At 45.6% G+C, this 16,135-nt stretch overlaps 1 protein-coding gene across 6 annotated transcripts in view; it reads left to right on the top strand.

Annotated features, from left to right (window-relative positions):
- Nucleotides 1-16,135, top strand: part of SMOC1 (SPARC related modular calcium binding 1) — a 165,946-nt gene that overhangs the window by 28,282 nt on the left and 121,529 nt on the right. For 5 of the 6 annotated variants that reach the window (XM_048949786.1, XM_048949784.1, XM_048949782.1 and 2 more), the window contains exon 1: nucleotides 6,334-6,473. The exons of the other annotated variant lie outside the window; for it this stretch is intronic. In XM_048949786.1, coding sequence (XP_048805743.1) covers nucleotides 6,369-6,473 — 105 coding nt within the window. In that variant the 5' untranslated portion in view covers nucleotides 6,334-6,368. Of the gene's footprint in view, nucleotides 1-6,333; nucleotides 6,474-16,135 lie in introns of those variants that run through there. 6 annotated transcript variants of the gene reach the window in all.

The following is a 16,135-nucleotide window of genomic DNA, read 5'->3' as shown; positions in this document are numbered from 1 at the left end:
GGATCAAGGCTTCTTAGGCTTATATCCTGCTGTTTTGTCACCCACTTCGCTCCCCAGTTCAGAAGAAAAAGAATGTCTAACATGAAGCCAAGGCTTCTCTGCTGGAATATGTTTCTGGGATGCTTTCATGCCATCTAAGACACACTTCTGATTTTGAGTTTACTGATGATAAGGATTGTTGATGGAGGAGGGTAGATGAGTAGGTATAAAGCTGTGACACAAAATACCTGAATCCGTTTGTCTAAGCGTCTCTTTGATGAGACAAATAACTGTGCCCAAGTGACAAAAATAAAATAAAATAAAAAAATCATCCTAATATCATGACTCGCTGTGCTCACAGGGCCTGATCCTCAGCTGCTTCCTCCTCTTTTTCCTTCTGTTTGCCCCACTGGGGGATCGCACGGAGTGAAGGTCAGGCAAGAGAACCTGCCTTCCTTGTGCCCTGACATGGTCCCTTCCCACTTCTTTTACACTTTGAATGGTGAGCCCACACCATGTGGACAGCTAGATCTCACACAGGAAAGATTCACCACTTGCTCTCCTTGGCAGTTGCAGCCCAGAGTACCCAGTCCTCAAAATTTCAGTGCTGAGGTATTTCTTTCCCCACCCACTTTCTGTCTATCCCACCCAGGTAGACAGGATGAGCAGAAAGAATCCTTGCCTTGATAAGATTGATAAATGAGGTTGGAACAGAGCTCCTCACTTCTGGACTCCATATGGAGTCCAACCCAACTTCAATCTCATAGCTGACTCAAAATAAAAAAAAATAATAATAAAAAAAAATTGGCAAGTTCCTGAGTACTTTTAAAGATTATAAAGGTTAAAGATATGGTTGATTGGCATTCCTTTTGGAGCCTGAAGTGATATTAATTTACTTCACAAAATTCAAATAAGTATGCAGTGAACATTAGAAATCTGGGGATAGATTACTGGAAGATTCGTTTAATTTTCCAGTGCCACATAAATATCAATGTTTTAAAATTGCTGCACTGGCCTCGCGTGGATTCTCAACTTTATATCCTAGAATTTGCAAAACTTCAGTAGGAGTAAAATGGCTAAAAAAGAACATCCCTATTTTCAAGTACTTGGCAAGTTACGTACTAATAGCAGTCTGGTCACTGTGGGGTTTCCATCCTTAAAATAGGCATGTGCTTCAGGACTGTGAAAAATACTACTGTAGCTCAAATGGGCCTCACTGCATCTTGCACTTAGTTGCATTCCTATTTATTTATTTATTTATTCGTTGCATAATAAGACTGGTGTATGGTCAGCAACCTGTTCTGATGGTGGAATAGCAAAAGGGTGTGAAGGTATGGCTGGGGAGTGTGAGCTGACAGACGGGAACTGGTGAGAGGGGAAGGCTTGGCAGTGATAGGGAGTGACCAGGAAAACTATTAGCTGTTTGTTTGCAAATCAAAGAATTCCAACCAGGACTCTTGCAATTTGATATACTTTCCAGAGACAAGATCCACACAGAATTGCTATGTAAAGTATAATGAATAAAGTAGTGGACTCTAGATGAATTTCATGGAAAAATACTTGCTATCTTGTCATATTTTTAGCAAAGCTCTTTGTTCATGTATTAGTGAGTAATATTGGCAGATATTCTGCCAAGATTTCAAGGATGAAGAGCCCAACAGAACGCTTACTGTCAGGGTTTCTGTTACAATCAGACATGCAGATAATTAGCTTTGAGAAGAAATTGAAACTCTTGTTGTTGATATAATCCAGCAAGTCCACCCCAAGACATGTTAGAGGCAATGTGCTTCTACAAGGGGTAGTGCTGTTAGCAGCCATGCTAACAGTGGGATGGTACTGCAACACTGCCATGTGCTGGAACTTGAGTACTTCCAAATCCAGTAATTTTTTTTTTTTCATTAAATTTCCAGACTCTTATACCTAAAGGTTGTATTCTCTCTCTCCCACTATCCCAGTATTCAACCTGTATCGAGACAGTTGGGGAAACGATAACCTACCTAATTTTAGGCTGACTGCACAGACTGTCATCCTGTGGCTTCTATTCCAACCTACGTTGGCTTATGGGTGCGCTCAAATGTAGCCCTTCAGTCTTTACTCCAGGCTGCCTTTATGGAGATTTGCAGAGGTTCAGTGTAAAAGAAAAGGATTTTTCGCTGCTGTGGGTCTCAGCAATCCTGCCCTGGCAAGAATGGACAATTCTTGAAATATTATTACTCATGCTATTTGATAGAAATAATGTACAAAAATATAGCTCTAAATTCTGCATTGTTACAACTAACAACAAATCAGACTTGTGGCAAATCCCTCATATTCCTCTTTACTTCTTTTTGACAAAAAGGAGCTAAATTGAGGCCTGCTGTAGAAGTGATTGTAGCATCTGTAGACTTAGGGTAGAAACATTAGCATTAATTTGATTCCTTAAATGTGGTTAGTTCATATGCATTCTTTATTGAAAATGTGAGTAATCATTTCTGCTAAGTATCTGCAGGAGAGGATATATTCTTTGATGGAAGCTGTGGCAGGCAGATCCCATGACAGCTCTGTTGTGGTGCCAGTATTGCTCAAAATAGGACAGCAATCTTCTGAATCTCATCCGAGGACAAGACATGTAGAAGCAAAGACAAATAGTCGTGGCAATCAAACGTTTCTCCCTGAACAGTTGTCAAGACCACCAATATATGCATCTTGTGCCACGGGTTTGCGGCAGTGCGTGAGATATGTGTGCACTATGGCAACAAGATATTAATCACCAACACATATGGGCACATGCTGGGGTAAATCTTCAGCAGTGCAAGCTGTAGGCTGTACCTGCTGCACGCAACAAGCCCCAACGGTGCCGGTCTCAGTGCTACCTCCTGCAGCATCATGTAGCTGAATTCATTACAGTTGGGCTCGCATCTGGCTCAGCAGCATCTGAATGTTGGGTCTGGCCCTTGGTTGCCATGAAGACATGAAGAACAACTACTCATTCTGTGCCCCTCTCTCTTTGTAGTTTTCAGTTAATCACCCTAGGCAAGTTCTTTGCTGGTGAGACACCCATGACTGAGGTGGCACTGTGCCAGCACAGTGCTTGGCACTGCAGCCTTAGGTTGATGGCAGGGAGAAGTCCAAGCACAAGAGGCACTGGGTGCCTCAACAATAGCCTCCTCTTGGCTCATCAGCATGGCATCTCTGCCATGCCACTGATGACAGGCACATCCTACCATATACCAGGTTAGCTGAAGAGCTTAATTTCCAGCAGTTAATGTGATTCACCACTGAACAAAGTAAGTTACTTTCTCTGCTGGTGCTTCTAACATGTGGCTGAACATCCTCCTGGATGGCTGTTGGGTTCAGTACCGCTGAGTGACATTTAATGGTTGTGTAGCCAGGCTGTGGAGTCCCTTCAGCTCTAGTTTTTGCACTAATGCGGTTACTCTTCACAGAGAAAATATGTGTCGTTATAGAGAAACAGCTGGTTATGGGAATATTTGTCAAGGCTGATGCATGCTTCATGGTTATATACAACTTTTGGCCACAAAGTCGTCAAAGCATTCAGTTACTGGGGATTTCTGGCCTTCACTGCAACTCCTACTAGCTGTTTGACATGGCTGTTGTCAAGGCCATGCAGGCACTGAAACTTAGGTGTCTGGTATGGCTGGTACTCTCTATTAGAAATCAGGAGAACTGTCATTTATTTTCATTAAGATAATGAACATTTATTTAGCAGAGAAGTCCTGGTGTCCATGAGTGTATCTGTGGAAAATACACCAAAGAAATATAGACAGATTTAAAGTGCAAGTAGTAAAGTATACATGAGAGCATCACAAGTAGATCAGATGCAAATAAAACTCCCTACAAATTGGAGACAGGAGTTGCAGGCAAGTGAGATATTGTTATTTGGAGTGGAATTTAACCAAGACTCAACTCTGAGGTGATGCAGTACTTCATGCTGTGGTTGGATCCCCACCTCAACAAAACTATGCTAGATTCTGCCTCTTTCCACAGGTGCCAGGTGTGCAGTGGTATAACTTGTCCATGAGGACACTCAGATTTCCCAGCTCTCCTCCACCTCTTCCCCTCAAAGTCTCTGCTCATGTCATGTGGAATGGCAGAATTTCAGGTGTGCATCAGAGAGACTTTGAAATGGAAAATCAGAGGATACCGCAGGCTATGCTGAAGCAGAGTTGGCAAAGTTTTGGACCGGGAGAGCAAAGAGTGGTGAGGGCTAGGACTAAGGTACACCAGTAGGCTTGTGTGGGGCGCTGTGTTTGCAGCTCCAGAGAGATCAGCAAGCCAAGAATAATGAATACTGGCAGAGATCCGTGTGAGTAACAAACGACTTATCCTGCCTAGGCTAGTGACAAAATGTTGCGTACTGACGTTTTAAAATACATATTTAAAAAAAAAAAAAAAAAAAAAAAAAAAAAAGGAAAGATTAAAGCAACCGCTATGGCTAAACACTCTGCTTTGCTCTGATAAGATGCCAGAATTATATGACTTCTACTGTATAACGAGGTTCTTGGTGTGGGCGTAGCAGCCCCTCCCCATACCTAGCGGATACACTCTGGGGAATTTTTACAAGTGTAAGTATTGGCTCTGGTATGGCCATTGAGTAAGGAAAACTAAATATGTTGTATGAAGAAACTACATGTCTCGTGTTTCCAAAAGAGCAGGAGGACACTGTCCCACCAAAAGCTATTATCACTGCTATGTGCACTGCAATGGCCTCTCATGTACATTAATACATGAAATGCCTGCAACCAAACCCACGCTTGTCCTTCAAAAATGAAGGACTGGATGCAAATGCAGGGATTCCTGAGGAATATCTGTCTCTCAGCTGACAGATGGACAGGGGCTTGGCACTGTCCTCCACCACTGCCCAGGGTCTCTAAATACAGCCAGTTTCCATCTCATGTCTCCAAGTACAGCCAGATTCCGTTGCACTGCCACAGCACTGCTTCTCTCATCAGCTGATCCATCAGACTTGCATTGAGGGCAGGATCCAGCCTCTTCAGGCAACTCTTATTTTTTACCCAGGTCTTGCCCACAGATGCAGTTCCATTTTCCCTGGTCCTGCCCAGGGCTGCACCTATGTGATGTTATGTGATGTAGCACCCATGCTTCCCATTGAGGGCAGGGACACACTGAGTCCCACATGCAGCCTGAAGGGCCTTGGTGTCTTGAGAGACACCAGAACTGACCACAGAATAGTTTTCTAGGTATAAGGTGTGTAATTGAGAGCTGGATCACATCACCTTCTGCATAAGGCCTATAGGTGGTCCTAAGCAATGCGGAGCAATGGTGAGTGTGATCTGGTGTTGTTGTGCTTGGGAAAGCAGTGAGACTCTTCAGGGGCAGATTGCCTGTGTCTGTGGGTGAGTCATACCCTGAACCCTAGCAGAAAAGTTCTCTTCTCTGACCTGGTGAGGCTGCACCTGGAGTGCTGTGTGCAGTTCTGGGCTCCCCAATATAAGAAAGAGAGGGAACTTTTACAAAGTCCAGCAGTGGGTCATAAAGATGATGAGGGGCTTGGAGCATCTCCCTTACAAGGAGATGCTGAGAGCTGGGACCGCTCAGCTGGGAGAAGACAAGGCTGACAGGGAGGGGATCTTATCAGTGCTTACAGATGGGCAGAAGTCAAGAGGATGGGGCTGGGTTCTTTTTGGTGGACAGGACAAGGGGTAATGGGCACAAACTGAAGCACGGGAAATTTCGTAGGAACACGAGTAAAAACAATTGTACTGTGAAGGTTTAGAGCACGGGATCAGGCTGCCCAGAGAGGTTGTGGTGTCCTCCTCTGGAAATATTCGAAATTCGCCTGGGCGCTTTCCTGCGCGACCTGCTGTAGGGGACCGGCTTTAGCATGCAGGGTTGGATTGGTGACCTCCAGAGGTCCCTGCGATTCTGTGATTCCCTGACAGCCTTAAGCTGACGGGGGGGGCAGCGGCCGGTGAGCGGAAGAGAGACCAGCCGCTCCTCCGCTGTCGATGCCCGCGCGGGGCTGCCCCGGCTGCGGCGCTGAGCCTCAGGTGCCGCCCCCGGCTCCAGCTCCGCGCCGCCCGGGGCCAACCTGCACCGCCCGCCTCGCGCCCGGCAGCAGGGCGGAGCGCGGAGCCCCGGCGCCCCGCCATTGGCTCCGGCCCGCGGCGGCTGCGCTGCCATGGGCGCGCGCCCCGCTCCGTGCCGGCCGGCCCCGCCCCGCCGCGGCTTTATAACGGGCATCCCCATGGCCGAGGCGGGTAACCTGCCGCGCCGGGAGGGGCAGAGCCGACCCGGGGTACCGCCCGCCGCCCACGGACGCGCCGCCGCTGGGCCCAGGGGCGGCCGCCCGGGAGAGCAGCCTGCGGTGGCCGCCGAGCTCCGCCGCGCCGCCGCCGCCGCACCTCCGTCGCCCGCCCCGAGGGACGATGCCGCCCCGGGCCTGGCGCGGCGCGGGGGCTCGCCCGTTCCTGCTGGCGCTGCTGCTGGCGCATCTGCCCCAGGGTGGCGGCCACCGGGCCGCGGGGCCCAGGGTAAGTGAGCCGCCCCGCTCCCACCGACACCGGCGGCGCCGCAGGTGGAGCCCCGCGGCGGGTCCCATGTCGAGCGCGCAGCCCCGGGGGCCTCCGCGCTCGGTTGGGTACCAGCGCGGTTGCGGCCGTCGGTGCGGCTGTCCGGTGGGTGCGGGAGGGAGGGAGGGAGGCGTGAGCGGGCTGAGCTTTATGCTGCCCGTCCCGCGGTTAGCGCTCCCGTAAGTGCGTAGCTTCGGGACTTTTTCATTACGTTCCCAAGGAGGGATTAAATGAATCCCAGCAATAAAGCTAGATGCCTTCGGCCCAGACTGCTCCCTGTAGGAGTCTAGCTCTGTTTTTTTTTTAATCTGACAATGTCTGTCTCTTGCTGGGGCTGTTAATTTCACTTAGCGTACAATTACACTGCTCTGGGGGAGAAACCCAGCATCTTTTCTAAATATGGTCCTCCCAGTGCGCTACCACCGCAGCACCGCGCTGGGGTAGCGGGAGAGCTCTCCGTTACAGCTGCACACCAGTAGCTGTTCTTCAGCCAAGGCTGCAATAAGGACATAGTTCTGGGTAAGTGGAAAAACTCGATCTCTCTGCAGGCGTGTTGGATGCACTGGCCGTGTGTGCATTCTTGACCCATCAGTTTGAAGTGTTATGAAATGCAGTACTTAATTAACTTTTACCATGGTTAAGCAAGATCAGAAGGCTTTGGAATCCCTACTCAGACAGAATATAACAATAAGGGATTTGAGCACAGTACTCTAGTTTGTTAGAGCTGCTGTTTGACCATGAGGGCAGTTACGTGCTTCTCAGGACTGCAGAAAGCGTGCTGGCTGCTGTGCTGTCCCGGTGTTCAGCTATAGCCTCTTTTATGGCCAGATGTGTAACAGCAGCTGTTAGGAAGTGGCAGATTAGATTTAGTGTGTGCCGTAATTCCTCAGGGACCTGTTTTGAAGGATGGGGAACCACTGGGGTGCTCGTGCATGTATCTCTATTACCTGATAGCAAACCTAAACCTTGAGGCTGGAGCAGAGCCACATTTAAGGAGCTTTGAGGTGATAGGAAAGAGAGACTAGGGCCCTAAACCAGCGCCGGTATCTGAATGCTTTAATGAGGAGCAACTAAAACAAAGAACAAAATAGCAAATCCAATTGGCAGTGCATGATTGTGCAATGAACCTGTCTATCAAATGGTTTCCATATAGGCTACTTTTACATATGGTGCTTTATAAGACAGTTTAATTGCTCCATGTACTCTATGTGCTGTGTCATCTTTGGCATGGGAGCTATTTCAGCTCCCTTAATATGGCTCCAAATACAAAAGACTTCTGATTTACTTGTTGCTTGAAATGATGGACTGACTTTGCTCTTCCCTCCTTTGTGACTGAGGGGAAAGAGATTGGCTGAAGTGCGCACCACTGTCTGTGGTTCTGCAGCAAGAGCTGCCTTTAAGTTTTAACTTCAGAGCTCTGTAGTGGAAAGCTCTGGACTTCCAGGATGCTCTGTATGTGAAGCCTCTTTTCATTTTGCCAAGTGACCTGCTTACGAGCATGCAATTTGGCACGCTCATTTGCAACCATGTTGATAGATCCCTGGGCTTAATCTCTTCTTGTGATTAGACATTGCCAGTGAAACTGTTACCCAGTGTAAAGGTGCTCTACTGTAGATTCCTGTGCACATCAGAAAGTTCTGAATTTTTATTATTATTATTTTAATTTTATGATGACTACCAAGAGTTACATCACAGCTTCTCGTAAGGACTTGCAATTAGGACTGTAGTCCCCTCAGGAACCCTTCCTGGCAACTGGGGTCAGCGTTCCAGTCCTGGCATCTAATCCTGGAGGCGTTCAAGTGCTATAAGTGATATTTACATGTTCATGCCTTTTCTTTTTTTGCACAGTAGCACTAAAACTACAGTGCATGCAAACTCAAATGCTCTTAAAGGTAAACAGCAGGGAAAGTACTGGCCAACAAAAGATTTGATGCAAAAAAAGGGAACTGCTCATGTAATCCAACTCTTCTCTTTTTAAATGAGCAGCAGTGATACTTGAAACAAGTTCTTGATCTTTCTCCTTGCATTTCCCCTTTACTACAGCAGTGTTCTGCTAACCTGGGCAACCAGCAGTGTCACTGAATGTATAAGTAAAGAAGTATGACCTGTTCACAGAATGTTCTGTGTTGGAAGGGGACGCACGAGGGTCACTGAGTCCAACTCCTGGCTCCATGCAGCACCACCTGGAATTCAAACCCTATGTCTAAGAGTGTTGCCTAAGAGCTCCTTGAGCTTCAGTAGCTTAGAGCCATGCCTACTGCTCTGGGGAGCCTGTCCCATGCCCGCAACTCTGGTAAAGAACTTTTCTCTAGTACCTACCTGACTCTTCTCTGACACAGCTCCATGTCATTCTTTCACAGAGTGGAGATTAGCGCTGCCCTTGTGAGAAGCTGTAGGCCATCATGAGGGTTCCCCTCAGCCTCCTCTTTTGCAGGCTGAAAATGGTGAAAAGTTAAGGGTAGCATAGAGAAACAGGCAGATGTGTGTTTCTTGTGCCAGTGCAGGAGCAAACTTTCAGGTGAAGTGAGATCACTGTTTGGAGGGAGACAAAGATACAAGAGTAGCTGATACAGGCACTGGCCTGCTGAGGTACCTCTGGCTCTCAGAAGATGTTGTTCAAAGCCTGGTGTTTCCTCTGAAATTAAAGCTGACTAGGGATGTGAATCAGTTTAGGCTTGGAAAGCATCAGTGACCTGTAGGGAACATCTAGCTTTTGTACATCTGCTGTGCTGGCAATTAGTAATTGTCCCACGTAAATCCCCATAGGAAGTTGAATGTCTTGGATGCTCTAGAAATAACTTGGAAGTCCAAGGCTATTGTGATTTTCTTCCTTACCTGATAGGCTCTAGGAAAGTGTCTGCTCTGTTAGGCAATTGCTTGATCACTTCTACTCTTGTTGTGCATGTGTGTGTATTTGTGTCTGAAGAATGTTGCCTTGTGGAAAAAAGATAATGAGGCTTTACTTTCTATTCACATTCCCTTCCTGCATGCTTCTTTCTCTCTGTTGGCATGAGATGTGAAATTGTGTGTCAAGCCAAGATTTGTCATTTCTTCTCCTTGACCCCACAGCTTGGCTTGGAAATATAGGGAGCTTGACTGTACTGGCTCTTTCATCTCCTACCGTGTGATGAATTTGGGTAGCACTCTCTCATGGCATATTAAATAGATCGTGCCACTAAGCTCTATTTTTCCTATCTGGACAATGAATTGTGACCTTTGGCTTTCTAGTTCAGAAAGATAGAGCTGTGTTTCCTGTAGGCTCCCAGCTTTTTGTGTCTGACTCCTGACCATTGCGAACTTGCTCCATTTGTAGCAGAGCTATTAGCGGCAGTGATAACAAGTACTAGAATAGGAAAATGGTGGGTGCTTGCAGGAGAAACAGAACGTAACTGCAGCATTCAGAAGCTAGGAACAGCCTCGAACTTGTGGAAAATGGAGGAACTGTACTTCCTAAGTGATTGAAGAGAACTAAGAAATGCGAAGGAAAAGCAGTAGCTATAAATTTCTTCCTAGCTTTATGCATGGAAATTCTATATCCCTCCACGATAAAATGATGCTGGCTTGAAATAAGGGGAACTTTCATTGTGGTGATGCTGTAAAGGGAAGACAGTAAATAGTGAAACTCTGAAGGTACCTGCATGTGCCAAAGCCTAAACTGAAGCAGTGTGAACTCCCTTCTACATCTGGTTACTAATTAGAACCTCACAGGAGCACCTTAGTTAAAAAAAAAAAAAAAAAAAAGGCTTCAAAGGCTCTTGCAATGCTGCCATTTCCCCTGGAGGCTAAGCAGCCTGGCAAGTCGTGCTGAGGAAACTGTTTGGTTGTGTCCTTACAGCAACACTGCTGGTAGGGCTCTGCAAAGCAGGTGTCCTATGCGTGCCCTACTGAAATTAGGGATAGTGTGTTTTCTTCAGGGTAGGAAGAAATTTGGAGGAAGATGTAAAACAAAAAATACAAGACAAAGGGTTGTGTGTAAAGGATATCTAAAAGAGCGATACTTAGAATGGGCTTTCAGTAACTGAATTTTGGTGCTTGTTTTGAGCTTGGATCATTGTGCTGCAACAATCTAAACTGATGAGTAACAGAGGAAATATTTCAGTGAAGGAATAAGTACTCAAGGCAAGTGCCTAGAAAAGCATCGCCTAACAGGACAGGTTTGTTATTCATAGCTTTTGGTTGGAGTTAATTCTGTTCTGTCTCAGTGATAGTTGTTCTTGCCTAAGTAGAAGCTGTAATTATATATAAAACTGTAATAATGATTTTGCTCCCTTTCCTTGTTCATACTTGGACTTTTTATGTTAAGCAGCCAAATCCCTTGCAAAGTATCAAAGAAGCTGATCTGACTTGCTTTTTTAATAAATTATGCAGCTGTGCTAGAAACAGGATTCATTCTTGTGTGGAGAAGTATTAAAAATTACAGTACATCCCTATTAGAACAGTGGGTCCTGTTCTAAGCAAGAAAGAGTTATAGGATACAACTTGTTCTGTATAGTTTTAGTGTGTTTAAACTGCTTGAGCTTCTGAGTTGGCTTCAAGAATATTTCACTCATGTTAATTACTTCTGCTCCTAATGAAGGATTTCTGGCCAGCAGAAGATTTTATGCAAAAAAGAAACTGCTTGCGTACTTCTGCTGGTGGTGGCAGCAAGCTCTGCAGCTGTGGCACGTCTATAGTGATAGCCTCTTGGGCTAGTTTTCAAGTTTCTAACACAAGTCATGTGCTAAGATAATCTTTGCAACCATCAGTGCAGAACAGATGTTGTCTTGGCTTCTTTTATTTCTAGATGGCCTGAAGCAATTGGTAAGATGACTGTAAACTTCATTTCAGTGGTACAGTAGTGCTGAAATACTAATGCTGCTGTTTAAATATCTTAGATGTTCTTATCCTGCCATCTTAAACTAATTGCGACATCACTTTGTTGGGAAAAAACCCCAAACAAAAACTCATTTGTCTCTTACTTGGCTGCTGAATCCTCAGTTCTTCTGAGACTGACATATCCAACAATGTACTTACGTGTTGCACAATAAACTTCTAGCTGACATTAAAGGCTGAATGCTGAGGCAGTACAGGTGAAACTAAAGCTAATCCTGCACATCTGAGAGCTGCTGCACTGACTGTCACATTTGTGTGACAGCCTAAGAGCTTCCCTTTCAGAGATCCATGGGTGGATTCTATGAAGACTCTGGTAACAGTGTCCAGGGATGGTGCAGTGCAGTGGAGCTCACAGCATGCTTCATGTGTGTGGTGGACAGCTTGCTGCTTTGCTCTCAGGTAAAGCTCAAGCAGAGAAGCGAAAGGTGTAACTTGCAGCTTGAACTGTGAAGCTTCCTTATTTTATTTATTTATTTATTTATTTATTGTTAGATTACAAGCTTAACTACTATCACAGAATTGATAGGGTTTTAATTTGCTACGCTTCTTTGTAAGAAGTTTTCCACTTGTTAGGTTCTTGCCCAAACAGCACAAGGCTGCCACTGCTGTAAGGGATTTGCCCTGTGCTGGAGCTTTCTGGGTAGCATGTGGTGTCTGTGTGAAATGTTTGCTGCACACAGATTACTGAGGTGTGCTGGCTGTGTATGGAGCTGTCTCCCTCTTCTGACAGTCTCTTGCTAACAGTTACCGTTGAGCAGTTTTTGTGTGAAGCCATCTGAATGCGATGGTTTCTGGGCTTGTGTGTGCTGGCAGGGCACTCCGGCTCTTAGGCCCTTCTGGTGGTGGCTGTGTGATAATCTGCTCTGCCTTCTTTCCTGGGAGACTTTATAGCTATAGGAGAGAAACTGTAGGGAGGAGTAGCTAGTCACACCAGAGTAAAGCCTCCACTCCAAGTGGTGGAAATAACCACCCCACTGCACAAAGGGGTCCTTTGTACATCGCTTCGTGTGGGCATTGGGCGGCTCTTCAGTCTGAGACCAGCCAACCCAGCTCCCTCAGGATCAGGCCCTGCCTTGAAACTGGGCTAATGGCTTCTGTCAGGGATTGTGCTTTATTTATTGCAGTAGGCTCCTGATACAACTTGGTCTTCTATATTAACATTGTAGATGGTGCATGCTACATTCTTGGGCATTCGAGAAGAATTGTCTACTTGTCTAAGGAAAACATTGCCTTGCACAGAGCGCCTGCCCACTCATGAATGCTGTCTGTTCTGCAATGAAGGCAATGAACAATGGCTGTTGTGCTCCCCTACACCAGTTACTCTTAGGGAGACCTGTGCTATCTGATCAAGAGGCTTACACACTGAAAGTGGATCCCTATCGAGTGAGGAGAGATGATGGAGGAAACCAGCTATAGCATGTGAAAGGATTTGCTTTAGTCTGTGTGACCTTTCCAAGATTGTGTGAATATCAAGATTGGCAAAGCCAGCTAGGAGGAACAGGCTTCAATCTGATGTTTTCCATGGCAGCTCCTCTGAGGCAGTGGTGCTTCTGTCTCCAGGGCAGGGGTGTAGAAGTCTCTATAAGCCTAAATCTGTCCACACTGTCAATCTCTTCTGTGGTAACCTCCCAGCTGTAGCCTGTTTCAGAGCACATGCTTGTCTGCCGGGTTTGTGCATTTTTGCATCGCATTGACATCTGAGCCAGATGCCTTTGATAACCTTCTGACAGGCGCTCTCATCTAGAGAAGCATATAGCTGTGCAGTGGAGGAGGTGTCAAATGAGGGCAAGCTTGGACTTCAAGTTGAATAATCTTTGGCCAGAGATGGGGAAATAAGACTAGTTATTATAGGAATATACCATTAAAGGTTGACTGGGCTTTGTCAAGTAGCAACCTACCAGTGCTGATGGTGGATTCTTCTATGCAAGTGTTGTTCTTTCCATGCAGGAACTGGTAAGAGTTGACGGATAACTTGCTCTGCCATGAGTGTCCAGGAGAACAGTACTGCGTAAGTGCAATAGAGTACTATGCTGTTCATGACTTTAGTACAAACCCAGACCTTGTGCCATTGTTTTGTAAACTGGGTTATTTTTTTCTGGAACACCTTGGTATTGACTTGGGAGAAAGAAGCAATCTGCATGCGTCAAACTTTGTGTGTGTGATGTGCTAAAAGGGGGGGCTGTCTTATGAATGAGTGAAAGAATCATAGGAAATGGAAGGGGAAGGCAGATAGGAATAAGGAAGATGGGGAGGTAGGACAGATGAAAGAACTTGCTTTCCTGAGGTTGTTCTTGGCCAGTAGTCTATTTAATGATAGTTGGAATCAAATCCAGAGGGAAGTGCTGATCCCTCAAATAGGGAGGAGAGGTTCCAAAATCTTAGTGGGCAGATTTGGTTTCAGAGTTTCTCTTGGCTACCAGACCCCAGTTACCATTAGCTGGGTCACAGACTAGAAGGAATGAGGAAAATGTTATCCGTCCCTGTTCTCTTCCCTGCTCTGTGACTGAGATCAATCACTTAAATTGCTAGAGGAAGGCATAGCCTTTCTTTTGATGAAGGAAGTCCAACAGCTGATCTCTGCACTTCTGCTTGCTATGGGGTATTTTGCAGTGCTTGCTGTTGTACTTTTCTGGAGTTTCAGAATACTGGGTTAAGGAGTGTTTGTCCTCAGTTATACAGAGAGCATGAAGTGTGATACTGTCTGATGCTTCAGTTTGAAATTTAGTGCTTCCGATTTTGATACTCCAACAAATTAGAACCATCCACTGCAGTCTTAATGTGGTGTTTTACAGCAACTGTGAAACTGAGTGGACTTAAGTCTGTTCCTTAAGCTGCAGGTGTGGTTGTGTCTTGCATGGCGGGAAGTGAAGTAAGAATCAAGTAGACAAGAAAGCATGTTCAAGTGAGAACACCTGGTAAAGGTAGTGATATCCTTTAATGTACAACAGGGACATATGATTAGAAAAGCTGTTCAGATGTACACTATCTTTAGATCTTGTTTGTCTGTGTACCGGTTTCTTGTCATGGACAGATAGGATGATAATCTTTTTTTGCAGCCCAGGCTCCCTTGTGTAGCAAGGATTAAAGAGCCTACTCTAGTTTGTATATCAAACCGTTTCCCTTCCCATTTCTTTGAAGCTGATTTACATGTAGTCTACACTTAGGCTTAAATAAATACTTGGTGTAATGAGGTACAAACTGAGAACTAAAAAGCCAGAAGCCCCTAGGCGTGATTTCCACGTGGTGGATATTAAGTGAGTTGGGGTTTGTGGATATTGGCCAGGTAAAAGGGTGTCTGAGCCAAGTAGCTACTTCTGATTTGAGTCTAGCTACCATCCAGAATGGTGGTAATGGTGGCTCTTGTCTGAAATTTTGCCTTTGTCTTATTGCTGTGCTCTTACGAGTGAGTGGGCAGGTATTGCAGAATTGAATAAGCTGTGTGCAAAAGTAGCTTTCTAAAATTTGTGTCTAGAGTACTAGAGGATAATCTGCTCTGAACTTGTAAAGGAAAGGCAGATTTAATGTGTGTGTGTCTCAGAGAAAGTAAAATACATCAAAGTCCATGAAGACTGATATCTAAGGGGAACACGGTCAATGTGGGGTTTTTTGGTGGCTGCTTTTTTTTTTTTTTTTTTTTTTTGCTACACAATTCTAGAGATATAGGGATCTGGCGTAAGATAGTATTGCAGCGCTGCTGCCATTTGTTGCTGCTGCTGTAATAAACTGTAGCCGGTTGGTTTCTCCATGGTTTTGCTATCATCTCATTTAGATGCAGTGCATCTGAAATGTGCTTGGAAGTTGTCATATGCAGAAAACCGTCCTGCTAGTGCTTTAACTTCTGAAAGCTGTTGCTGTGAGATAGGATATCATAAATGCACGTGTACAAGTCCAAGGTTTATGACTGAAAGAGTGTGGTGCCCCTGGCTGTTGTACCTAATAGCCTAACGTTATTCTAGAGATTCTATCCTGCAGCTTTATTATCATAGAATGACATGGGTTGAAAAGGACCACAATGATCATCTAATTTCAACTTCCCTGCTATGTGCAGGGTTGCCAACAACTAGATCAGGCTGCCCAGAGCCGCATCCAGCCTGGCCTTGAATGCCTCCAGGAATGGGGCATCCACAACCTCCTTGGGCAACCTGTTCCAGTGTGTCAGCACCCTCTGTGTGAAAAACTTCCTCCTGATATCTAACCTAAATATCCCTTGTCTCAGTTTAAAACCATTCCCTCTTGTCCTGTCACTATCCACCCTTGTAAATAGCTGTTCCCCCTCCTGTTTATATGTTCCCTTCAACTACTGGAAGGCCACAATGAGGTCTCCCCAGAGCCTTCTCTTCTCCAAGCTAAACAAACCCAGTTCCCTCAACCTTTCCTCATAGGAGAGGTGCTCCAGCCCTCTGATTGTTAGTGAAATAGTGAAATCTGAAGTGGTGACAAAGTGGACACTGCCAATCTGAACATTTAAAGTATCATGAGTGGGCTACCTAACAAGGGGCTCATCCTTTCTGTGATTGGGGGTAAACATTGGAAGAATTTATTAAGGAGACTGCCAGCATCCCACTGCCTTGCTGCTATCTGTGAGCTGTCTTCCCATCTTTATTATTGCACAAATACAGCCAATGTTTTTAAGACTGGAAATCATATTCTTGGATGTGGGTTTGAAAATTAAAGCAGTCCTCTGCAGCCTTCAGTAATGGTCTGCTGTTTTGAGGCAGGATGCTCTGTCTCTTGCGTTTACTTTGCTCTTC

The sequence above is a fragment of the Lagopus muta genome, chromosome 6 (genome assembly GCF_023343835.1).
Source record: "Lagopus muta isolate bLagMut1 chromosome 6, bLagMut1 primary, whole genome shotgun sequence".
NCBI lineage: Eukaryota > Metazoa > Chordata > Aves > Galliformes > Phasianidae > Lagopus > Lagopus muta.
The sequence above is the reverse complement of the archived record's forward strand: the minus strand, read 5'-3'. Positions and strand labels throughout refer to the sequence as shown.